The following is a 27,590-nucleotide window of genomic DNA, read 5'->3' on the forward strand; positions in this document are numbered from 1 at the left end:
TCCCTCTTTGCTCCTGTCCTTTCTGTTTTATTGTTGTTGTAGTTTTTACAAAGGTGGAGTTTGGGTGGGAGCGTGCTGGAGGATGATGGGATAGCTCAGAGGTTGTTAAGCCTGTTCCACTCTGAACCCAGCCTCATTAAAACACACTAGTACAACTGTCGCATGGGAATCCAAAAGAAATAGGCGTATAACCAGCTTTGGGCCCCCGACCCGTAGTTTAAGAAACACCGGGAAAGCTTGCGCCTCCCTCAGCCGTAGCGAGGGTCCATGCCGGTCAGATGCTGGAGGTAGGCTGGTGGCTGGTAGCAAGGAGCCCGCGACGTCTCCATGAAGATCGTGGAGGAGGTGAGGCTTTTGCGGTCTTTTTTCAGCGTGTGTCTCCTCTGCCAGCGGCAGAGTAAGAGCTCCACCTGCTCTCTGAAGAAGCTGGTGGTCAGGGTGTAGAGGATGGGGTTCAGGGCACTGTTGATGGGGAGGATGAAGATGACGACCCAGCTGGAGATGGTGCCTGAGGGAGAGCAGGAGGGCGGAGATGTCAGTGACCGTGGAAAGGCCCAAAATGTAATAATTGACCATAATGTAATAACTGCCCATAATGAAATAAAGCCCATAACATAATAAAACATAATCAAATCTTGAACTTGTAACATAATACCTTTTTTGCCCATAATAATAAAAAACTTCTCACCTTATTGCTAGTTCATTACATTACAGGCCTGATAACAATATTTTTGCAAAAACCAGTAACATAATAATAGTCAAAAACATATTTTAATTACTGTATTCTTTTTGGTGTGTTGTGTGTTGTAGTTTATTTCATGCATAATTTCCAGAATTGTGATACTTTGAGAGGCTTTGTTGAATGCTTTGATTCTCTGTGCTACTCTCTGGTGCTAAGGAACACTTTATGATTCTTGTAACATGCTTTGTGGCTTTGTGATCATCGATGGTAATGTAATAAATGGTCAATAAAGTTATTACATTATGGGCAAAAAAGCTATTACGTTACGGGTTCAAGATTTTACGTTATTTCACGTTATTGGATTTTCATTGCATTATGGGCTTTATTAAATTTGATTTTTATTACATTATGGGCAGTTATTACGTTATAGTCAGTTGTTATGTTTTGGGCCTTTACAGACCCTTTTCATGCAGTAGATGTGTCTGGATTTAAGATGCTATTTATGATGCTATTCTGTGTGTATTCAGTACAGAGACTGTTATGTAATTAGAATTTCACAAGCTCACTGTACGTTGCTCTGGAAAAGGGCGCTATTAAATATGTAAAATGTAAATGCACATGTATACAGTATATCTGCACACTACAGTAGGCCTAAAAACGTAGGGTGTTGTTTTGTTTCTCACCAGGTATCTCAACCTCCAACAGCGAGAGGATTTTGACCAAAAATATGGGAATCCAGCAGAGGGCGTCAGAGAACACGATGAAGAAAAACCTGTTGGCCACAGCCACGTCTCTGTGCAGTCTGCTCCTCAGGTCCATGGCATTGATGCCGGTTTTGTAGATGGAGTAGAACATGCTGGAGTAGGAGAGGACGATCACCAGGAACGCCACCAGATTCAGACCTAAAGAGACACACATACTGTACATACATATAAATGCACATACAATAGACACATGCAAGCAGGTAAATACAGCTGCGCACCCTCAGACACACGCCCTCGGGCACGTGTATGCACTGTTTTTTTTGCACATTTATGCTCGAGTCACAATGTTAATTGCTTGAGAATTGACTTCCAAGTCTTTCTTTCTAAAGTCTTGACAAAAGACCTTGTGTTTGTGTAATTGACTTGGATTGAAAGTGATGAGATTTGTTCCACCAGACAACTGAATTTAAATTCTGTTTTCTGAATTTGTATTGAATGATTGAATTTATTGAAGTTGAAATGGTTTATAGAAATCAAACTCATGATGCTCTTACCAAGTTTGTATCCTATTAAAACAATATTGCATTGAAAAGACCTAGATATTTAGTTTTCTTGAATATATTGGACTCTTGATTTGTTCTAACTTGGTGTTCTCCATTTAGACTTGAGACTTGACATTAATGACATGGACTTGACTTGGTGTTCTACATTTAGACTAGGGACTCTGACTTGGTCACACCTTTGGCATGTACACACACACACACACACACACACACACACACACACACACACACACACACAAACTGTAGAAACTGAGTCAAATTGAGTCAAATTAAGTCATTAAAATGCAAAAACAGAGGCACCTCATGAATTGAATCCACATAATTCACATCATAAACTCCTAGTGATGTAAGTACTGGCAGCCTTTGAGGAAGAATATTAAGCTCATTCACAACAGTAATTCATTCATCGCTGCTCCCAGTCTGCTAATGTCCTGTTCCTCGGTGAGAACATGAAGTAATAAGCACTCGGACCAATCATTCATTGTTGTTCTTGAACCCTGGTGTGTGCTAAGTAACTTTCTAATGTGCCATGCTACTGGCTGGCACACAATGTTGTTGTGTAACACTGCTACTTAAATTGGGATCAGATTACTCCTGGAGCTTTGGAAACTGAAACAATATGTGCTGCATCATATTCTGCGGTACACTCCTGAGTTTTGCATACAAGTCATACAAGATTATTTTGATCCTTATGTGTTATAATATAGAAAGATCTGATCTGACTTCGTCCTCTCCCTCATGATTATAGAAGTCCTGAAGCAGGTAAAGCTGAGCATTTCATCTCAGTGTGCAATGTCTGATAATGCTACAGTGTTTTCCATCTTCAAATCATGACTGTTTCATCATATCATCACTACAAGAGGATTTCCCCTTCTCAGTCTCTCTATTTATATATATATATATATAGACATGGCTGTACACTGATCCTTGGAGCTCATCCTGAATTTTGCATTCTGAGTGCGAACCAATTTCTAGGAACATTACTGAAATTACAGTATCAATAATAAAACAATACATTTCTTTTCAATTTACCCAGGAAAATTCCTGTGGAATATCCTTTGGCGACGGGTTTCTCTTGCCTGTCGGAGTGCAGGGGAAAGCAGACCCCGTTGCGCCCGTAGTAGTTCCCAAACACGTCCTCATTCATAAGGGGCACAGCAGCAATAATGAACCCCAGCAGCCAGATAGAGGCCAGCACCACCTTGGAGTAGGACAGCAAACACAAGTCTATGTTAGGGCTCCTAACAGCAGGCTCTTCAAACCCCACAAGAAATATGATAATTTAAAGCAAAATTATGACTTTTTCTCATTATCTACACTTTCACTATTATTTAATTAACCAGAATTTACTGAAAACACATCAGCTTGGACTAACTCTAGCCCATTCTGAACTGATAAAGCAAACAGTAGGTGGCAGAGCTTTCTCAAAGATTGCTCTGTTTTGGCGCAGTCTGCCTGTCCCTTTCAGGAGCTGAATGTGCTGCTGATATATATTCTTTTTTCTTGTTTCTGTGTTTTTTTTTGCTCTGATAGAGCTCTGATAGAAACTTTATTCCTTGAGGTGTAAAAGTTTCACTCAAAATGTAAAATCTACGATACTGTGCCACCAGTATTTGGCATCTGATTTGGCAATCTGAAATGTGTCAAACAACAGTATGTTTCTGTGGCTGACTTAATCATGAAATTATCCAACTGTAATTTATTATGCAGAAGATATGATGAAGGGTGCAGTTATCTAAGTAATAATACATGAAACTGGAATTATGAACCCTCCCTGACCCAAAGCCCAGAAGATAAGTTATATGTTCCTAATTTTAGCTACAGCAGAGCAAGTTCACACAGTATTTGATACATCTGAGTGCATCGGCCGATGGCATTAATTTCAAAGGATAAGACAACTACGCCAGAGCAAATTAACATCCCGCCAGCCAATCAGAATTGAGTGTTCAGAGCCATGGTGTACCAGCACCACAGACAGTCTGTGTACTATGTTCCCTCTTGGCACTTTCAGATATAGCGATGGAAGGAGGATAATTTATCTTTCTTTGAAACCCTGGGAGCTGGAATCAAATACTCCACACTGTACTCCCGACATCTGAAGGAGAGTTTGCCCTACATCCTTAAATCACATTAAGAAGTATTAATGTGACATGGCATAGGAATAATCTATGTGTTGACAACTTTATTCTGGTGGTAAGGGCAAAAGCAGATTTGTATTGTTCACGGCGGCCCAAATCAGGCCTGATTGTTAACAAAATTATTGAAACAGCTGGCCCTAATTGACCCTTTAATAAGGTTACACATCCAATTACTTTGATTACTTTACACACCAAACAATTGAGAGAAACACCCGCCCTATGTAAACTGCTACAACCCACCAAAAATCTGACTAATTCAATGTGAAAAATTTGAAAACATGCATGAAACCTAACAGGGGGTGAATACTTTTTCACTGTATGTAGCTATATCAGGTAGAGGTACCACAGCAGGCTGTCTACAGTACAGTATTTCAAAGGAAAAATCAATCCTAAAACACAGCTAGCCTATTGGTGATGTACCTTGCATTTCTGGGCCAATTTTGTTGCTTGGCGGTGTATTTTTCTTATTCTGGATAACTAGCCAAACATAGATAATGGGATGTTATTTTCAGCACAGCTACTATGGAGTTTGATAGCAGAAAAATATCGGGTTTCAGTGTCAGCCAGGCTTCTTTCTAAACTCATCATTTTGTCAAAAGGCACTCTGAGAAATGTAGGAAATCACTAACTGAAGTGGAAGTAGACGAGGCAGATGGCAGAGGGAAAGTGGTTATCCCCAAAAAGTAAATTACAAACACTTCATCACAAAACAACTCCGGGAACACACTGAACACCACAGACTGATGATAAATAACAGTGTTAGAGTTGGTGGAATTCTGGTACCAGTCGCCGAAGGTCCGTTAATTTTCTGTGACCGGAGAAACACTGGCCCCCTCATTACCTCCTTTGTTGGGGCAGAAAAGTTGGCTGCCTGCTGAACTTTTGGATGACATCACTCGTCAGCAGCCAATAATATACTAGCAGCGCTATATGTCCCACCAGATAGCTCAAATTACCCACTTGACAGCAAGACGGCATAGTGGTTGCTAGTGATCTAAATACATTGTAGCCATTAGTGATAGAGGTTATTGTTAGTGGGTACTAAGTAGCATGACTCACCACAGTCTGGAGTTTGCCTGGCCGCAGGTTGCTGAAGGGAAAGACAATGACCAGGAACTTCTCCAGAGTCAGGTAGGTCAGCAGGAGAACAGACACCTGAGGGACGTCACCCACCATCAATCTTTATCAGGGTCCAGCTTGTTCAGCAGGATACTTGTTGCATCATTCTGACAAGGGATTCCACTGTTTTTTTTGTTTTTTTATGTGTATAGGCATCCTCCAAAATCAACAGAATATATCAACTGCACTTTTACAGACTAGATTAGTGTGTGTCTACATGCGTTAGAGCTGAACAATTAATTTGAACAAAAATCTAAATCTAATCTAATCAATATGAACTTCTGCAATTTCCAAATCGCAGAGGCTGCAATAAATTTCTTAAGGGAGAGGAGTGTCCACAATGGATTTAAACAAGGTGGTCATGAATCAAAACCTTTCATCATACTCAAACTTAGTAAATCCTGCACACTGGCATCAATTTTTTTTTTAACAAAATCATATTCCTTTAAACAATTTTAAAGCTCTAAAAAAACGTATGACAAGAAAAAGTTGTGATCATATGAATTGCAGTTGCAATTGCAATATTCTGTCAAATAATCACAATTTGATTTTGTGTCAATAGCGTTAACATGCCTGCATGCTTATTTGTGTGTGTGTCTGTGTCTGTGTGTGTGTGTGTAGTACATAAATGTATATTGGATTACCTCTGAGGAGAGCATGGCAAGGAATCCGATAGTCCGACACTCCACGCTCTCCATCCAGAGCAGAGCGTTACGGTTGTACTGCCCGCGGAATTTCACATCAAACACTCCGACGAAGAAAAGATACACACCCATGAGGCAGTCTGCACCTGAGAGCCGTGAGATAGAGACACACATGAGTTACGGTCCATCTACAGAGAGGAACGGTCTGTGTGGGAATGCCGTAGGGGGGCATTTCTCAGCTTGCGGCACTTGCTGTGGCAGCACCCGCAGTTTCTCACTTGAACACCCAGCACAGGCCTTTATTCCCACTTTCAGTGTCTAGCAGGAAAGAGCAATCACTTGTGTGGACACACACACACACATATACACACACACACATCTATGCCAGGAAACAGACAACACCTCTAATCTGTTAGCAACACCACTTACTAAGATGGGTAAGTGGGTTTGGAGTAGATAGAGTTACCTGTCATTTGTTTACAGTCTTAGATAACACCATGACTACTGAGTGATGAGACGGACAGGTTTGGCACAGAGAACAGCAATATGATGTCATTTATTTTAATGCAATTGAAATATAATTACTATTGTAAATAGTCTTAATAAAAAAATGTGTGGATGTGTGATTCTGTGAGTAGCTGTGTGGGTCAATCTTCATTATAAATAAAAAGCATTTTAATTAAGTGATTGTACATATTAAGACTTGATGAAGTACAAGCTTGTGTATTTAGTGATTGTAGGATACATACCTTTCTCTCATTTGGTCAATTCATTTTCATTATCTTGCACGCACAATTTCCTAATTCAAGGCAACAAATTAATTAATTAATTAATACTTAGTTGAATTTACTTGATTGCATCAATTTATTTAGTTTAAATCTGATATTTTGTTGAATAAATATATATTTATTCAGGCTTTTGATATTGCAGATTCTTTAATCAAGTTTTACTTCAGGTAAACAAGACTAGGTCAAAACCTAGTATATGGCTGGACCGTGTATGGGTGTGCCACGGCCGACCAATGGTGTAACTAACTCCGCTGTAGACTGTTAATAGCTATACAGAATAATAGTCCATACATCCATACAGATCTCCGTTCTAGCGCGTCCCATCTCCTCTCTCCACCGTTGTCCTCTCCACCGCCCACTTGGCCCGCATCGATCCGCCCAATCCAAGCCCCAGTGCTCTGGTACCCATCGGTGCCGAAAACACCGTTCGCCGGACACCCGGTCACGCATCGGCGTCAGGACCCCCGCCGAAATCTCGGCCGGACCACCGGGAACAAATCGGCGCCCAGCTATCAGCACTAACCCTAACCCGGCACCGTGCCCCCGGGAAACTCCGGGAAGCGTCGGCAGTAAGCCCTCGGCACGCCGAAACCGCCATGCTTGTCTGTGTCTCTCTCTCTCCGCCAACAGAACAGAGGGCTGTCAGGTGGACTGAGCTCGCGCATATGCATCGTAATAAACGGTATAATTGGATAGATTCTACTTTAGCTTCAGTTTCAGCTTCAGCTTACATGCATGATATTGGTCAGGCTGCTTACTGTGTGAGAGAAACGGGCTCCCGATCTCAGTGGAGAAACAAGATGGCGGAGAAAACGAAACTTAAATTTCTGGCTCTGTGAGCCTATGATGTGCCACGTGCCACAGCCGACCAATGGTGTAACTTCATCACTCAGTCAGTCAGTCAGTCAGTCAGTCAGTCAGTCAATCAGTGAGTGACAGACATTCGCGTTTATAGGGCTGGCCCTGCTGTTGCGGTCCAGCCAAAAACTCAAATCAGTTATGAAGGCATTGCCTTGTAATAATGGTGCAATACAAGGCATTATTGTTGGCAAGAAAAAACTGAAAAGGATATTGCTATGTCACTATGCAGACTTGAGGGATGTAATGCTTTATAAAGAATTTGTACGATGTACCACGTACCACGTCTATTACCTTATTATTATGTTTTTGCTTTTGCACAATTTGCACGCTCTTTATGTAAGTTAATGCTTCATTACCACAAAACATTTTTTTTTCCATACAGAACGGTTACTCCAACAGTCCACAGCTGGTCTATAAATGTCACTACAGGCATTTCAGAATTGCACAGTATTTTTACTTTGAGGACCAGTGCCTTAGATGTACAAGCGGTATTCTAGAAGTTCTATATTTGTACTTAATGTTACCTTTATTTTCTGAGAGTATATGGTGTGTAGAAGAGTACATGGTGTGTACCAACTCACAGCAAAGGACTTTGATGCAGGCGGCATGCAGGTTGTTCTCAGCTCGTATCAGTGACCTCATGCCAATGACAAAGATGTTTCCAAAGCAGGTAATGAAGGCCATGACCCAGACAGACACTCGCAGCACTATGTTCGCCAGCAGGTCCTCAAAGCTAGAGATGCCATCTGTGTTGGGCTTACAGGACCGGACATGGGGGGCGTAGGAGCAATACTGGAACTTCTTAAAGTAACTGGAGGGAAAGAGGGAACGAGGAGAAGGTAGAGGACGAGAAGGTGGCAGCAGGAGAAACATGTGAGAGAGAGATAGAGTAGGAAAAAGATGAGGGAGTGGGGGAGATAAAAGGTAAAGCGAATCTTGTTTGCTTATTTAACGATGACAGATGCTTGTGAGGATTGTGATTGTGACACTTGTGTAGACCTATACGTACATGTGGGAGAGGTTCTCCATAGGCAGAAACATCTTAGTCTGAATATCTGGGATCTCAATCCCCTCCAGCGCTCTGCAGAGAACACAGCACAGTTCATCAACAAGAGAACACACACACACACACACACACACACACACACACACACAAGCACACATATTGGTACCAAGGCGAACAGATGATAGAGGTACAATCTGCCCAATTTACATACAGACAATATGATGTTACAACACTGTATCCATGATTAATTTGTTTTTTTTGGGAAATGTGACACTTAGGGGGATGTCTGGTCGTTGCTAAAGAAACCGCAACACAGAAAGACAAATTACACTGCAGCTGAGCCTTTACAGCATCATGAAGAGGTTTAAGCCATCAGCTGTACACTTCAGAAAATAGAAAAGAACAAGAGGAGAAGCAAGAAAACAGAGCAGAGCTATGTGTCATCATGAACATTTTTATTCTGTTATACAGTGTTTCTGCCTTATAAAATCAAGATGTGGGAAGCTAGACTAGAGATTGCTGGCTAGCAAGTAGGACAATGTTACAAGCCCGCCTGCCACCCAGCAGAAATTTATCTTAAAAACTATAACCATGCATAGAATTTTTTCATCTTGCTTTTATTTCAAGATGAGTTCAACCAAGTTTTCATATTTTCACAGTGGTTTTGTGCTGTGGCGGGGTGGTGTGTGTGATACGTGTGTGTGATATGTGTGTACTCACAGAGACTGTAGATGGGTCAGGTGGCTAAAGTGGCCAGGGTGAATGTGAAGAAGGGGGTTGTGGGAAATATTTCTGCAACAAACAGGAAACAGATGATGGAAAATAGATGAAGCCCGGGTGAAATGTGACAGAAGCAGTTTACCGTTGGCTCTTATTCAGACTTGAGATAAGTGCATGTGCAGTGGGGATTTATCCGCAACATTGTGGTTTGGCATTCAGACTTCAGCCTCACCCATCCACCGGAACTCTTTTTTGAGTTTCCCCAAAAAGAGGCATTCCCCAACATCTCTGGGATTCTAACTTGCAATGTATTTTCTTTTCTATTATGCAATGTCTGCTCTGGAGAAAAGGTGTCGAAGGTACATCAGCCACTGTGTATTTTTGATTAGGCTTGCCTTCAATATCCAATACCATTCAATTGTTGTGTTTCACTTGTTCAAACTGAAAGGTTTAATAAACATAAAGAAAGCGATTCACTTGACCACACGTGAGCGACAGTACTAGTTTTTTATGCATTTTCAGAATCTGCTTTCGCACTTAAGCATTCGCTTAAGTGCGAAAAGTGTGATTTTCAGACCAGTTTTGCCATCCAATGGCAGTGAATGGAAAGAGGTAAAAAACGCAATTCTCCAATCCCCTCTACCGGAGCCCCAGAGCAAAAAATACCAGCGAATCAATGATTTGGGGGTTATATCATGGCCAGGAAGCTACACAACCCAAGGTACGACCAAAGTTCACCATCAGTTTAAAGGGAATCAGCTGCTCAGAGCGGCAATCAAAAACAAGTATCTTGTCTCACACAGTTTTTGTCTTGGTTGAAGGACACAGGCGCATGATTTATGTTCACCAACTCTGAACCGAGGCCTTCGTTCCTTAACAGGAAACAGCCTTTGATTAAGTTATTCGATCAACAAACAGGGGTTCAATGAAAGTTCAGTGACAAATCATTTGATAAAAAAATTAGTGAAAGGTTGGCTGAGTTTTGAGCACTCATTAAACATTAAACATCAAACATTAATTTACATCTGACTGGTGCATTTGTTGCATTTATTCAATCCTGTACTATTGGTTCATATGAAGGCATGTCAGGCGATGGATATCCCCAAGGCTTTTATGCATGGATTTGTCCCACTATTTGGTTTGACTGTTTGATTTAATGAAGCTATTTGTTTTTCACTTTGGCCACAGATAAAAGATGCAGAAGGACATAACCTCCATTTGACAAATTAGATTATAGTAAACAGCACTTTAGTAGGCAATATGAGAAGGCTGTTTGTTTTTAATGTTCGGGCACAAGGGATCTTCAAACCACACACTGCTTAAGTGCTTAACTGCTGATGCAGGCATCAAGTACACAGACTGAACAGCTTGCTGTAAACAGTATATATGGAATTTATAACAGATTTACAGATGGATGCTCTTTTCCAGCAACGCCCTGCAAAACTGACAAATCGTCACCTAATTTTGATCAACAGATATAGGACAAACAACATGAAGCATGGGCAAATAGACACTTATTCAATTGAACATTCTAATGATTGTATTCTACATTTTAACAACGATGTGTATGTTGACAGCCTTACATTTCCAGTTTCCAGTCTACTTTCCCTTTCCTAGTAGCTACTAAGCATTGTTTAAAGCATGTTGGAGGTGTTGAAAGTTACATTATATGGCAAGTGACAGCCCAAATAAAAATAGGCCAGTCACAGGAAGATTGTTGGTTTGAATCCCTAGACCAGCATTCAACATGAACAGCTGTCCAGGACAAATGGAAAAAACAGTGGCATATATTTTTCACTTGCCTGAATGGACAAGTAAAAAACACATGACGTGACAGGTTGTGAGCTTTGACAAGCCGCTCATCTGTGTTGGAGAATGAGAGGGAGGGAGAGTAAAAGGCTGAAAAAAATGAATGTCAATCCTGCCCTAAACTGTATGGTGTGAAGCCACTGGGATATGAGCTGACAGAGATGAAATGCCACCAGTGAAGAAATGCCACACAGTCGGTTGGTGTAGATGCCAAACCACATTTTGTTTACACGATACAAATAGTTTCTCCAGGAAATATTGATTAATATTATTTTATGGTAGACTGAAACAGACTGCAGTGCAGTTGTTTATTATGGACACCGTCTAACCAGAAACATCCCACAAATCATTAGGCTGAATAGAAAAACACACACATAAAACAAGGCATCAGTAAACATGTTGTGCCCCACAATTGATGAAGTAACTGTAGCCCTCTCTCGTAATTTTGAAAGCTGGACTGCAGCAGTGAGATGCATCACTTCCCCAAGTTTTGTCAGAATCAGATCAATGGTGTCTGAACTATAGACCACTCAAGTGTGTCGTCATTTTTCTGGCCAAATATAGAATTCCGGATCATAGCCAAAATTCCCCATTCATTCAAAAAACTCACAGGGTTTTAAAAGATCGTCCCTATTGGAGTCAGTGGTTGACACCGGCTTTCTTTCTTCCTTTCAGCGTGTGTTTCTCAGTAGAAATCCCTGTGTTGAGGACAGAATTTCAGAATTTTGAAGCCAAAATAAACCAAAATAAATCAAAAATTGTTTAACATTTCAGGAGGAACTTAAAAACATGTAATACATACCAAATGCAATCTTTGTCACATGCTAGGAATACTCCAAAGGGCTTGAGTCCTGATCACTGGGAAAAGAATTCTCCATTCAATTGCTCCACAGATGATCCGGAAATTTGATTTTTTTTTTTTTTAAATGACAAAAGTACTTGAGTGGTCTACTGCGTGTGACACATGGGGGAGCAAACCAACGATGTAGTGATCAGTGTAATTTTGAAAATGTGAGAATGCAGTGGTGAGAAACATCATTCCCTAATCATCCAAACAGTTTGCTTTTTTTTTACAATTCCTGAACAGAGCAATGAGACACATCATTCTTTTAAGTTTTGTGAAAGTCTACGCGACAGATGGACAGATGGATGGACCGGGGGAGACAAAGACAAAGACTGCGTGAAAAACAAACTCTTTATCTAATGTGTTCAGAAAACTATTCTCTACGTGATAGCAATTTTGGAAGGGATTCAATTTTCTCAGTTTATTCACTGCTGGAGACATTAACCTCCTCAGCTAAAGTCGTGTTCTCTGAATCCCACCTTAAACCTTGAGATCTCACACCTCAAATGCCCTAATCCCGTCTCAGGTATCATAATCCTCACATAATGAAGTACCTCCTCTCTTTCAGGTACTCACAGTTTGAGGAGGGACTTGGAGAGGCTCTGGAAGGTGTTTTTAGGCAGCTCTCTGATCCTGTTGCTGGATATGTCCCTAAGCAGAGTGACAGAGAGAGAGGAGGAGAGAGAGAGAGAGAGAGAGAGAGAGGTCATGCTGATTCTACAGACAAAAAGGAAGGCAACATACCTGCAAGTTCACTTCCCTTCACAGTTCAGTCATTCATAAAAGCGTGTATAACTACTACTTCATCTCCATACTTTCTATTGATAACTAACTGTCGATAAAACTGTTGGCCGTTAATGATGGGTTGTTATATAATTTTATAATTTTGTTATAACTGCTGGTTTCTTTTGCAGGGTTTTGGCAATCACAAATGTCATGCATCTTGGTCTTCACTGTTTACATTCACAAATAAATCTTTTCAGGAACAATAATATAGTTTTTTTTAATAACACCACATCCATTAAACCTCTATCCATTACCTTGACTCAACTATACAATGTACACGTCCACTTAAGGGACGTCTCTTGACTGGAGGCTGCAGGATACACAAAGAACAAGCTGCATCCCAAACTCACGCTAACATGCGTGTTGGTAGAAATGTTTTCTCTATAAACAAAAACTGTTTCTTCATTGAACACAACACTAGATTATCATTAGCTGGCTACTGGGGGAACTGTCCGGGGATTAATGCTGTCGACCATCAACCTCTGCCTGCAACTAAACTCTATAAATGATCATATTTGAAAATTAAGATAAAATTGTGAGCGTCATACAACATTCATTCATTCCTACAACTAGGATTACAGAAAGATCATTTACATAATCCACCAATCCAGAGGTAATCTGATCATATTAACACAGAGCTCTGACTTACTCAGGAACATTTTGTAGTGTGTACAGTAACTTTTATTAGATTTTACTAAGACTCTGGAAGTGTTTTATTCCTATCAATAAGTGACACAGCAGTTTTGCTTATCATATTTTAAATGAATTAGATGAAAACAAGCGCTTTTTCATGATTGTCCCTTTAAATTTACATTATTGCTGACTCAGTACCACAGCAAGTTTATAGTGCAACTAATTTGAATTTGGTTGTGAAAAACGCTCTCCATCCTCAGTATCAGCGATGGGAAATGCAGGTCCCACCACAAAAGACCATTTATTGTCAAAACAGACATTGCAATTTCCACTGCAATTCATTAAAGCAACTAAATAAACTGCCTCCAAAGGCTCTTATTAATGACTTTGCTTTCTGAGATTCAACTGGACGATTAAAACTGTTCCTAACTTAACTGAATTGATTATGTAAATAGAATGGGAATGATACAATAAAAGTTGGTTGCGACTCACAGCTCAGCCAGTTTCCACAGAGACTGGAAGGTGTTTTCAGGGACACTTCTGATCCTGTTGTCCATCAGTAAACTAGACGGGACAGAGTTGGTGTCAGAAATGATGCACAGTGGCAGTTCAAACCCCTGTGTGTAGATACAGGTGAATCCCTGCTGCAGCCTCGAATTGAATCTCATTTTTCCCTCAACTTCAGTGTTTTACCCATTATTTGCAATGTCTCAATACAGTATACAGCTACCAATTCCCACAGTTCTCCTTCTGGTCACGTTGACTCACACAGTATTTATTCAGGAACACCATGTCAGCTGATTAAAGTTATTCCCTGAAAAAAATACAAAAAGTTTCTATAAATGCGACTGCCACCGCTCAGTTTGCATTGATGGGTCGAGACGGCAGAATGACAAGGTTATCTGTAAATTGGATACCTGAGCAGAGCAAAACAAAGCTGCTTTATTAAATATATGATGACACACTGCACAAATTTAACACCTGTCATGGTTCTGCAGCACTAAAATGACAGAAATTAGCAGAAGGCTTAATAACATTGTCACTTCCCTCTGACTATCTGTGTAACCAACTGATTGATCCATGATTATATGATGACAAATGCCTGTAAAGCGGGAGATGAGACAGAGAAATGTCTGCCACAAAGGGACATGACACATTTGTTTTGTTTGTAAATGAAACGCATGCAGTTAAACAAAGACAAAGTCGCAGTGTGACAGGCAGACACACAGATCTACTTTTATTTTTTAATAGTTATTTTAGTGTAAACCAAGAATAAAGATGCAAAATGACAACTGACCAAAGACTGCTTTATTGTCTTAAAAGCAGGATCTGTTGTTGAATCTGTTCACCAACGTGTTAAATGTAAGTTTTCAGGCTATTTTCGTGGCCTCATTCAAATGAATGGGAAGTAAAAATCAGAATGTTTCAAACTCGCCCAGCTGCACCCAATCTTGGTGAGCAGATTATATTCTGGTTTTCATGGTGGTCAAGTGCCAAATAACTCCCATGCTAAAACTAAGTGGAATATTGCTTTAAGACTCTGAAGGCTCACCAAAGATATGCTGTGCAAGTGATCCAGGACTTGTACACAGCATGATTAAGCAAATTCTACTGAGATGCTCTCTGAAATTCAATATTTTAATTGGTGTGGCTACAAAAGCTAGTTCATAGGCCTCCAATTGCCTAAATCTGTCATAGCTGCAATACTGAAGCTGCAACAGCAAGTCTCTCAGGAATCTGACATTACCAAGTTCTCCATGTAATTCTCAGTTTTGAAGAGTTATTACCGATGTTTATCAGAGGCCAAAATCCAAGGAGTGTCCTTTAAGAAGCGTATAGCTGAGTGTTAGAGTAGCTGTGTTTCCATCGTCATATATTTATACAAATTATGATGTATCAAATTATTACGGCTGAATGGAAATGGAAAATTGTGATAAAGATTTCTTCAATATCAGGTGGACCCTGAGGTGGAAAGGTTTTTTGTTGGTCAAGAAATTCTGAGATAAATAGTGATGGAAACACATTTGTTGAATACATGATGATGTAGTGTACAGATTCAAACATTGCTGTTTTTTTATGAGGTGTTTAAGCATCATACTCACAGAACTTCAAGCTTACTGCAGGTCTTCAAGATGGAGTGGTTGAGAGTTTGAATCTGGTTTCCCTCGAGATCTCTGAGAGAAAAAGAGGGGGGGGGGGGGGGGCAATTAGCATGTACCACAAATCATAGTAACATGTGGTGTTTACAGGTGTGTGCATGTGCATTTGCATTTGTTTCAGTGAATGATCAGTGAAGTCTATCAAGATCATCAAGATGAAAGAGAGAGAGAGACAGAATGAGAGGGAGACAGAGAGAGAGAGAGAGAGAGAGAGAGAGAGAGAGAGAGAGAGAGAGAGAGAGGCTTTGACTGCTTTGGCATTACAGATAAGTGAAAGTGGAAATTAGCACTGATCAGGTGCATGCTAACGCAGAGTCATAAAAAGCTGCAGATGGCACCGGGGTCATTATCAGTCTGGTAGTCGTTCTCCAGTTTGCACTCGCTGAACAGAAATAGCTGGTCAGGCTGACCGATCGCTGTGACACCGGCTGAGGACACTTCACTCCTCATCTGCCCAGGAGAACCACTCATCTAATCCTCACATATTCAGCTCTGCAGCCATCTGCCACCTCCATCTATCAGCCTCACTCTTATTCTCTTCTACACTACCAGCCAAAAGTTTGGACACATAAATGTTTCTTTATTGTTACTATTTTTACTCTTTTTCACATTTGAGAATAATAGTAAAGACATCAAAACTATGAAATAACACAAATGGAATGGAATGACCAAAAAAGTGTTAAACAAATCAAAACTATCTTATATTTTAGATTCTTTAAAGTAGCCGCCTGTTGCCTTGATGGAAAGGCAAAGGCTTTGGAAAGAAATTCATACATAGGCATCAATTTCTTAATTATATTTGTCTAAGAAACAAATTTTAAGCAGTTAAGCATAAGCCTTTAGATCAAAATGGCTTTAACATAATAGTACATTCAATCAGGTGTGTCCAAACTTTTGACTGGTAGTGTATTTATACACACAGACACACAGACACACACTCACACACTCTCCGTCAGAGTAGACTCACAGCCAGTCCAAAGCAGGCATGTGTTGACAGAAGCTGGGATGAGAAAGGTGCTGCAGCGAGGTGTCCACCATGGATCTGAGGAGAGAGAAAAGACACTTATGAGGACAGACAGACAGACACACACACACACATACACATACACATAAACAAGGAGAGAATGAGTGTGGGACAAGGAGACAGAGACACAGACAGAGAGAGACAGAGTGAGAAATGTGCAGAGACTCCACTAGGTGACACAGTGTGGTAAACACACTGCAAATCTCGAAGGCAAAAGAACTGACACTTGTTTACCGGGGAGGAACAAAGCTGACAACGGTCATCGGTATATTAAGAAGGATATACTGTATAGGTCAGCAGAGCAGTGGCTAAACTACTAGACCAAAGACTCATTCATGTGCAAATGGATGATCTTTCTCCCTGGACGAATGTTGGCGTTCCATTTAACTTCAAAAAGTAAGACAGAAAATATAAATGTGAAAGACGAACAAACGAAAATGGTACAGAGGGATGCCATATCCGAGGGCAGCCCCTTCCGTTTAAAAACGTAACTTTCTTTCCAGGCTTAACTAAATCGAGCTAAATCTCTCTAGGAGCAGAGGAGCCAGTTACAGTCTGCACATCTCAAACCTCCCGCTGTTTTCAGATAAAAGAACTGGAGATAACCTTCATTATATCGGGTGGTAAACTAGATTTCAGGCACATGTGAGGAGAGGGGAATGCACCAGAGACGAGGGATTCTCCCCCGATGCCGCAGATGAATGGAGAAACCCATTTGCGGCAAAGTGATTGACACACGATCATTACCTAACAATTATTCCTGGAAGAGAGAAGCACACTTTTGAAGGAGCAGACAGAACGACGGTCCATTCACAAGGTATTTTCCTTTTAGAGCACAAGCATGAGAGGGAAATTTATTTGAAATGGATACAGAAAGAAAGGCTTATTGTTATGGATAGAGTAAAAAAAAAAATACAGAGAGGTTGAGTCGAGCAGAGAAAGAAAAACAGAGATGAGCAGAGGGCAGGCAGGTGTGAATGAGACAAACAGTGTCAAGGGACGTAAACAGAGATGTAAACAGAGACAAAGACTGGGAGAACAAAAGAGCGTAATCTTGCTATTGTATATATTTGAAGGTTGATCCCAAAAAAGGGCATTGAAGGAGAGATTGGAGAGAGGGAAGGAAAGTGAGAAAAGCAGCCAGAGAGAGAGAGAGAGAGATAGAGACAGACAAAGACAGATGAAGACAGAGAGAGGATGGGGGCAGTGATACCAAGTGTGCATGTGAATCTTTTGAGGGGAAAAAAGGAAAGGAGTAAAAAGATTAAAGTTAAATGCATTATTCATGAGGTAAAGAAAGAACTTTCACTGGCACCGATCCATTCTAATGTAAATAAGAAGACACAGGTCCACTGCTTTAGGAGTTATTTGCCAGTGAAATGTAAGGAAATTACATGAAATGAATGCACAAAATTACACTGCCAGGCGGTCTAAACTCTCGACCCCAAATGATTCACTCCAATGACCTCCTCATCACCTGCTCATTACAACAGAAATGGTTGAGCATGAAATGAGGCACAAAGATTACAAATATTGATTATCCAGAGTAAAACGGGAAGGAGATCAAGACATTTAATTCCTGTAAAATGTCTCAGTATTTGGAGGAAAATCTATGAGAGAAATTGGTGTGAAAAATTCCAATGTGCCTCACAGCTTGAAACTCTTCAACCATACTCGACACAAACACTGGCAAACCTATTTTTTGCTGCATTAAGCATAATGATACATAAAAGTAGATTAGAGGATTTTTTTTCATAATACTACTACTTGTGAAAGGGATTTCTACATATACGATATATGTTTAGAGAATAATTGGTTTATCATGTTTGTGAGTTTTAAGGTGGACAGCAACAAAACATTTTATGCAACGGAATTCATGTTTGAACTTTGTTTGAGGTCCTCATGTGTGTACAAGTAAAAAAAACAAAACAAAAAAGGAGAGTTTCATTCCAGAATGCTATTTCCAATTTTCCACTTGAATTCCATCTCAGAAACCGAAAAATATTGATGATTCCATCTTCAAAAATGTTTGCACTTTGTCTTCAGATCTCTTCAAGTAGATCAACTAAAATATTTGCTTTTCTATGAGTTTTCCTTTGAAGTCAGCAATCATTTTGTAAGAGCATGTGTCACTTTCTTTCAAAGTGTGGATCGTTTTTTTTGTTGAAAACGACAATTGGTGGCGCACTGCTGCAATCTCATAACTTCATTCAAATCGGCAGGGGCAGATACTGTTGCACTCGCTTTGGCATAAGAAATCAGTGACAGCCAGCACTCTGTATAGCGGATTATGACGGAAATAGTTTCTACTCACAGGTACATGAGGGACTGGAGCCCGATGAAGGTGTCATGAGATAAGCTCCTCAGCGGGTTATGATCCAACACCCTGCAAAAAAAGACTGTCTCACATTACAAACATCACACTGAACTTCACATCACATCATCTTGTTTGGGCCCAGTTGTCAAGGTGTTAGATGATTTTTTTTTTTCAGGTGATCGGTGTGTTTTAAAGATTTTTTTTTTATGAATTGTCTCCTTAGAAATTAGAACCACATTCTCTGGTATCAGAACAATAATCTCAAATTGGTCTTCTTTCATACACACTACAGCTAAATGTCAATTTACATGATTGCATTTTTTTGCAGGGGGGCACTAATGTGGGAGAACTTGTACTTGTACTTGGATAATTCAAACAATTATATAATAAAATCAAGGACTAGTAGTTGACTTGGAACATCTTTAATCCTTGACAGCCTTGTGAAGAAAATTTTACTTAATCAAATATAATTTATTAGTTGTAAATCAGTGTCCCAATGTCTATTTGGTGTGCATACTCTAAGCAAGGTTAAGATTGATGATTGACTAAAACAGGTTATGAGAGATTGTAATTGACTCCTGGTAGAATTGTTACTCTGTTCTGTTCTTATTAAGGAGAGAAGCTGTAATTTCACTTAGGTGTCTTGCCCCCTAATATCTATCTACACTTAATGGGTGTTATTCCTTGACTGTCTTGATTTAGGCAGATAGCAGTTTTGCTTATTGAAACATCTTCTCAGGGCAGAATCTGTTATGATTGGTCCAATCAGGCGACCAATCATAACAGTTTCTGCCCTGAGAAGACATTTCAATAAGCAAAACTCCTATCTGCTTGATTTAGTCCGGTTTGGACTCCCAAAAATCCTACAACATACATTAGTGGCATTTTTCTCATTTAACTCTAATTTTAGATTGGAGATGGAGTTGAAACCTTGTTGTTTGTTTTGTGGCCAAGCCAGTGCTGTTAATATCATCTGGAAATTGCAGAGGGACTATAGTTTCACTGTGTCAGGCACTCTTGTATACTGAGAAAAAATGTCTGGAGCCTTTCCACTAATACACTTTGCGTCTTATCTTATGAAGCAGCTTAGAAAACAGTAATAAAGTCCAATGATGGATAGTCCTTGAAGCAAAAAAGCACAATTAACTGCATCGAGTCCCTTTCACAGGTCTCTAAATAAGGCCGGGTAATGTTGTTGCTTTTTTTTTTTTTTTTGTCAAGTGAATCATTTCTCATTTATGATGCCGTGGAGACGATGCTATGACTAAACCAAAACCCAAAAGACCAAGAGTAATTTGGATAAAAAGGTCATACTCAGAGGATGTGAGTTATTCAGGGATTTCAAGACCTTAGCTTAAAGTTATGGAGGCCGTTGGTTATTGCTCCCTTGTAAAGAGCAAGTGCATTGGCTGACTTCCATATCATCGGGGTTGTTCTGGAGAGACTGGTCAAACTGAAGATGAGTCAGTGGCTCAGCTTTCTGATGAGCAGATGGATTCAGAAGGGACAGAACAAACGTATCAACAGATATCGACTGCTGTCCCCCACAGTGAAATTGGGGGGGGACAATGGATCGGTTTCTGTTGCTCTGCTCATTTGTCAGGTAGTTTATCCATTCATCCGTCACACACACCTCAGTTCACAGCTGACTGGGTTTTCACCAAGCTTTGGGGAATGATGCATCTGGTCACTGTGTTCTCACATTTACAAAATTACACTAATTAGCTGACTGAGCTTTTTTAAGTAATGGTGCATTTAGTTCTGAGCTATCTGTAATGGAACAAATCAGGAGCTAAGACTTTAAATCTAGCCTTAGACTTTGCTGTGTAGGATTGGAGGAAGTTGTACCAGGGGTTGTTTGTGTCCTTCATTGTCAGTAGTTTAAAAAGGAGCGTGCTTATTCGACGTACAGGTAAATAGAAATCTCTTGGGGATATACAGTAGGAAACACCACCTGGTTTCATCTACAAAACAAGCTGAATGGTATTTGTATCAAATTTCTTATGATTGCTTTTAAAAACAAAGTGAACCTGAGGTTTTGCCTTGGGTAATGTAATATCTCTCAACACAAACAGTAATATTATAAAGGAATATTATCATTATATACGTGTGCAAAGTCTTTTCTATTAGGATGAGGTGGTCAGATTTAATACGTTGAAATTTTATTTTAATTTACCAGAGGCAATCAGATCACAAGTAATTTGAATGAGGCATAAAGGACAACACCAATGAAATTCATAACATGAGTCACAGTTTGTTACCTAAATGTTATGATTAGTCATGCTTACCCTGCAGCATGCACCTTAGTGCGCCTTAATTAGTTTATATCAACAGAGCAGACTAGAATGGCTAACTCTTTTCAAACAGTGGTGTTCAGGATTATCTCCCACACATTCACTGGGCATGATAACAGCAGCACCACATATACACACCATAAACCTACTTATATGACAAGTGAACACCAACGTCATAAACACCCACTCTTTCACATCTGGTGCCACCAAGTCTAAAGTAAAAGAAAAAACCTTCATACTCTAACATATCATCGATACACCTTCGATACTCTAACATATCATCTCATATCATACTATATATCATCACTCTGTGATGTTCAATACATCCCAGGTGTTATTTTGAGATGAAGTGTTGCAATTTTCCCACTTTCCCTCAACCTGCCTCGTCTACCTCTACTTCAATTAGTGGTTTCCTATGTTTCCCATAATGCCTTTCAGCAACCCACAGAGAACAGGTGTGAACTTTAGTTGTGGGTTGTACATGACAATATTAAAGTTAACTTGATATTGAGTGTTGACTATTCTGTGGATATATTTTTTCAAATATTGAAACCAGTGGTTGTAAATTGTATATCCTTCCGTGTGCTTTTACTTGTTTGCTTTACAAGTTATTGAAGGTGGAAAAATAAATATCCACGGAATATCCAATATCAAGCTACCTTTACTCCGGTTTTGAGTGTAGGTGGAGAGAGCAATAGTGACAGCCATAACTGTTGTTGCCAGTCGCAAAAAAGTGAGCGTCGCACCCCTAATGCAAAATGCAACAAAATGCTTCTCCTACAATGGATTTCTCCCTGGTTGAACGTCGGTGCACAATGGTGAGTTTAGAAAGAAGCTCTTGACTCTTGACTGCTCTTTGACTGAAATTTTTCTCCTTTTAAACTCCATTGTAGTGGCTCTGGAAATATCTCCTTGTGACGGGCTGGGGCAGGTGACATCAAGCTCTCATTTCTATTGGATGAATTCCTTACATTGGAGAGACATGCTGAGCTTTTAGCTTTCATAAAACTGTCAATAAAAGTGACGTCAACAGCACTGCAGAAGGCCTTTAGCTTGCTACTGGACTTAGCTACTGGGTTAATGTAAAAATCTGGACCTATCATAAAATACACTTCCCCAAGCTTGCTTTTGCCCCAATTAGATCATCCGTTTTTGGTTTTATGGTACTCCTGAGTCACATGTGATTTCAGTGCACATGGAAACTAAGAGTCACCACAGGAAGCTGACTCTAATTTATGATTCATTATGGTTAAATTGAAATACAGCTCCCTTCCCCTGCTCCCAACCTATTAGATTTTAAGTGTACCTAGGGGTTTATTTTCGGGATGGACACACCCGTCCCTCCCACCTTCTAACCCACGAATTAAAGAAGAGAAGCTTGAGTTAGGGTTGGGGCTCAGGAGGCAGAGTGAGCACGCTCCCTTTTGAAAAGGAAATCCACGAACGAATTTCAACAAGCCTACAAGGACTTTCTAAAATAGGCATGTATGTCTTCTAGACAGCAAAATAAAAAAACAATATTAAAAGAAAACAGACTGACTGCCCCATACAGATACATCATGACTACCAGAAACACCTATCAGCATCTATTCTGGGAACAGTGGGCTCAAAACACACAGAGTTAGGATTACAAACGTGTATCTCTCTCTATCTCTCTCTCTCTCTGTGTGTGTGTGTGTGAGAGAGAGAGAGAGAGAGAGAGAGAGAGAGAGAGTGTGTGTGTGTGTGTGTGAGAGAGAGAGAGAGAGAGAGAGAGAGAGAGAGAGAGAGAGAGAGAGAGAGAGAGAGAGCACACATGTACACAGTCAAGCAGTGTCTCTCCATGTATGTTCCTATATGACCAATGTAATTATACTGATACCACAATCATTTGTGATTTGCACACATACTCTCGTATATTGGCATGATATAAGAGTGTATTGATGTGTGTGTGTGTGTGTGTGTGTGTGTGTGTGCGCGCGCTACTCACAACCACTGTAATTGATGGAGATCCCCGAACACACCAGGACTAAGGCAGGATATCAAGTTCTTACTAAGAAACCTGGGAGGATGACCGACAGGGAGAGAAAGGGGGGAAGGTTGAGGATGCATCTAATTTCTAATCTAGTTTCTCTAACTCTCAAAGACACAACTGAGAGCTGGATGAGAAACTGACACAACTAATCCTTTTGCAGTCAGTTCTAGCCTTCCCTTCACAGACACTAAAACAAGTAGCATTCTGTTCTCTTTGCTAAATCTCTTAATGCAAATTCACAGTGTGCAACGGTTATCTCAACTTCATAAGGAGCATGCTCATTTATAGATATACAGAACACAATTACACTACATGTCAGTAGCTGATCTGCTGTTTAACGGCAACAAACTGGCTAAAGCACCAACAGACAATCATACAAGCCAGAGGGATAGCTGGAGTTTTTTTTAATTTGTTTACGTCTACTGCTTAGTGAAGTAATTAATGAAGAGTGGAGTGATGCATGAATGATTTTATAAGATAATTACACTAAATATTGTTTAATAGGGCAGTAACATAATCCAAAGTACAGTATATACAGTAGTTTTAAAGTCAGTTATAGACTGCCAAATCTAGAATTCTCTCAGTCTGTGGCAAAGTCCTGTACAACTTAGTGGTTCTGTTTACATAACCTTATATCTTACGCCATCTTATATCTTATATTTCATATAGTCTTGGGTCGACACTTGTAAACAACATCTCAAAACCCAGAAACCCAGATAAGATCAACCGTGGTTAAGATGTCTCACTTACTCTGATATTAGATGGGTTACTGTGGCATGTAAGCATCTTACTACTTTCACTTTTGGTTTTTACTATCTGTGCAATCTGACTCGCACAGCGTTATGGGGATATTTTATATATATGTAATGTCAACAAAAAACTTGGCAGTAAGCAGTACTTACTATTACTATTATGATCATAATTTCTTTCTCCTGTATCAAAACAAACAAACTATTGCTCACTCAAAGAGGGAGAGGGGAGCTGCCGGCTACACCTTTTCTTACTTTTTTGCCACTGTTTTTTTTTGTTCCAGCTGTGGGCGGGACATCACAGGTGGAATATTCTGCTAACTGGTTTATTCATAGTAACAGGTAGAGTCACAAAGTATCAGAAGTGCCATGTATATAGCTTAAGACTCACATATAGTCAATAACTGTGGCATTATCACTGCCAGCGTTAAGGGTTTCATTCCTGCTGGGGATTTTATATCTTGCTATCAGTCTCAGTAGTGTTATGACGGCTGTCAGATCCTCGTTATATATTTTGTCGTTTTTTAAATCTCTCTGTGAAGCTCCTTGAACTCCATCTTTTGTATAGGACGTGCTTTATAAATTAATAAATAGGATAGATTGATTGCTCTCTGTCCATTCTCCATTCCAGGCAGCCAGAAAGATAAGCGTGTCAGACATTGATGAAAGTAAGAAAGTAAGAATGTGAAAGTAAGAATAAAGTGAACTGAAGGAAAAATATGCATATAGCTTTTAAAACAGGGACCACTACCTCTTCATTATTGAGGTAAGCAGGGTACTCACAACTTGTTTAGCTTATACAGGCCACTGAAGGCATGTCTGGATATGGTCTGGAGGCTGTTGTTCTGCAGGAACCTGTGAACAGCAAAAAAAACAAATACAAAACAGGAATTTATAATAAGGAATATAATAAATTGCTCTTTCATTTGCAACTCTACCACTCTATCCCTTCTCTCTCTCTCTCTCTCTCTCTCTCTCTAATAATAGGCTGTAATTTCATCATCCACTACCTGGTCTTTTCTTTCTCTTTTTCCACTCCACTAAGAAAGACAAGATAATACTCATCAGCATATTCTCCCCATCTAGACACAAATAAGACTCCTCCTGCAGGGTACAACCAATTGTTAAGATGCAAATTACGACAGTTAAAAACACATTATTAGCAAATGACCATTGACCCGTTGTGCTGGTGCGGATAGTTGTGTGAACTTTAAGACTTTCCATCAACTTTAGGACTGCGAGGCTGTGTTTGTGAATATGTATGTGTCCCCTATTATCGTTTCGACAGCGAAAGCCGTTTTATGAAAATGACTTGTCATTGTCCATGTTATTGTTCTGTTCTGTGGTGCCGGGTATGCCAGGATAGATCAGCCTTGATCTTGTCTTGTTCTTTGTTTTGTTTCCTTGTGTTTTATTTTGTATGTATACTGTGTTGCATCATTTTGTTTTGTGATTGATTGTTAATCAGTTAAATCTATGTAGGCTCGTTCTCTGTAAAGTCCTTTGAGACATGCTTTGTGATGATGTACAGAATAAACAAACACTTGTGAAGCAACTGTTTGATCACATTTTAACTTAGTCAATCACTTGAAAAAATGGGTTTTAATGTCATATTCAAGTTAGTGACCAAGAGCAAGAAAAAAACAAAAAACAAAGTGCCTATTTGATGCATCTCTAACTCTAACCCTGAACCCAACAGACTATGTAACTCTAACCCTGACCTTAGCCTAACTCCCAACCTAAGATCAACCCTAGCCCAGACACTGAATAACTGTAGACACTGAATAACTTTTCAGACAAATATGAGTATCACTTGTAACTCAGTAGACGTTTTAGTGGCACATTATAGTCACTTGATAGGAAGTTGAGTATTAATATTGGACTAACCCAAAGTCTCATGAGACTCCACAAAGAACCACTTGACACACAGCAGAGGGTGATTACCTCAAATTGATTTTGTTTCTAAAGGGAGCCGCATCCTGGCACCTCCAGGCCGCACGGAACAGCTAAAACCAACCGCTTGGCTCTCCCCGCCCTGCGGCAACCTGCATCACTCCAGCTGGCCTCAAATCCCCCTATTCTACTGTTGTACTCATTGTAAGTCACTGTGGATAAGAGCATCACCTAAAGTGCAATGTGTGTGTGTGTGTGTGTGTGTGCCAGAATGTGTAGATTGGGTAGCCAGAAAACGTATGGCTATCCAATGTTTTGCTGCCAGGAGAGCGGAGAGCAGTTATGCTATGAAATCCCCATAATTTGACACCTCTGTAGCCTTAACAATTCACCCTCTATACGTTTTATGGTGTATTTCCCTTATGGCTGCAAGACCTTATTAACATAAACTGATGATCCATTTGAAGTAGTTAATTAGTTAATCACATTGCAGGGTGTGTATATTCCTAAACAAACTCAGGTTTCATATACAATGCCATTTTTATCAGGCTCAGCAAGAAAAGAAAAGAAAACATGACCTGCATTTTCAATACAATCTCTTTCTTCCTCTGATGTAGCATCTTCCCTGTTTCTAGAGCTAATAGTAATGAAATATCTACTAGTCTAAGCTCCCAAAGGCAAGTTTGCTCCAAAGCCTGGAAACCCTGATGCCAAAATCCTGTTCACCTTCGTACACTGTCATGTAACATCAATCTGTGATGCTCAATGCATTCCAGGAGTTATTTCATGATGAAGTGTTCATCATGTAGTGTTTTGGGGCACCCACTTCCCCTCAACTTGCCTCGTTTTCTTCTACTTCAGTTAGTGATTTCCCAAAATGCCTACTGACAAACCCAGGAGAAGGGGCATGAGCTTCTTGCATCCAGCTGTTGGTTTTATGCTTGGTATGGAGATTTGAGAAAGTTGGATCCATATCTTAGGTTTAATCTGTCAAGCAAACATTGATAAAAAACTACAAACACTGCCTATAAATTTGGTGAAGCTGTTAGGTGAAGTGGCTTCAAGGCTATAGATGCCATGGTAATAACAGAATGACCAAGGATAGTCTGGAGATCTCGTAATTGCTGTGTCACAGGTGACACATGCATTTCACGGCTTATGATACAGTACTTTTAACACCTCAAGCGGAAATACAGGAGAGATGGACGACAAGCGCAGCAGCAGGCTGACATCACTGTTACCAAGTTACAAGAGTTTGCTACACTGCTGGAGTCCCACAAAACTAAAAACATATTTATTTTGTTAGGCAAAAGACTGACATTTTTTCATAGCTTTCACATTCATGCAAATTTGGGTGGTCAAAATTTAGCCACTGATGGTTAGCTTTTTGGATCTGCAACCAAACCATCTGAGAGCAGATCTTCCCTACAAAACCCAGTACCAGCAAAGATTTATTATTTATTCTGAAAACCATGAAGTCAAGTTATAGATGGTGAAATATGCATGCTATAAACAGAATAATAGATGCCTACGGAAGAGGATTAGGGCCACATGTGAAAAATGTATTTCAGTTCTGAGTTTAAAGTCAGAATTATAAAGAATTTTAAAGACTTTATTCTCAGAACTCAAATACATTTTTCAGATGTGGCCCTAATCCTCTTCCGTAGATGCCTAATGTAAGCACAATATGAATACATTTGGCACCAAAAGATTCCTTTGATGTGGGAGTGCTACATTGTTTGCTTTGCATACAGTGTGAAGGAAAAGGGAAAATGCCTCCTTAACAACAAGCTTTGTCATTTTGTCCTTTTTATCAAACAAAAAGAGCAAAAAGTCAGCCAAG

General features: G+C 39.9%; 1 protein-coding gene across 1 annotated transcript in view; it reads right to left on the reverse strand.

Annotated features, from left to right (window-relative positions):
* Positions 1-248: 248 nt before the first annotated feature.
* Positions 249-27,590, reverse strand: part of rxfp2a (relaxin family peptide receptor 2a) — a 38,870-nt gene continuing 11,528 nt past the window's right edge. Inside the window, exons 5-19 of the mRNA XM_071531151.1 lie at positions 24,638-24,709; positions 23,061-23,132; positions 18,795-18,866; positions 16,424-16,498; positions 15,400-15,471; positions 13,790-13,861; positions 12,455-12,529; positions 9,226-9,297; positions 8,509-8,580; positions 8,081-8,310; positions 5,851-5,996; positions 5,147-5,242; positions 2,982-3,150; positions 1,366-1,584; positions 249-508 (exon numbers count right to left, since the gene is read on the reverse strand). Coding sequence (XP_071387252.1) covers positions 249-508; positions 1,366-1,584; positions 2,982-3,150; positions 5,147-5,242; positions 5,851-5,996; positions 8,081-8,310; positions 8,509-8,580; positions 9,226-9,297; positions 12,455-12,529; positions 13,790-13,861; positions 15,400-15,471; positions 16,424-16,498; positions 18,795-18,866; positions 23,061-23,132; positions 24,638-24,709 — 1,774 coding nt within the window. The remainder of the gene's footprint in view (positions 509-1,365; positions 1,585-2,981; positions 3,151-5,146; positions 5,243-5,850; positions 5,997-8,080; positions 8,311-8,508; positions 8,581-9,225; positions 9,298-12,454; positions 12,530-13,789; positions 13,862-15,399; positions 15,472-16,423; positions 16,499-18,794; positions 18,867-23,060; positions 23,133-24,637; positions 24,710-27,590) is intronic.

This window comes from Centroberyx affinis, unplaced genomic scaffold (genome assembly GCF_046629955.1).
Source record: "Centroberyx affinis isolate AG114_WGS23_722 - 3 ecotype Tasmania unplaced genomic scaffold, CSIRO-AGI_Caff_v1 ptg002045l_1, whole genome shotgun sequence".
Lineage (NCBI taxonomy): Eukaryota > Metazoa > Chordata > Actinopteri > Beryciformes > Berycidae > Centroberyx > Centroberyx affinis.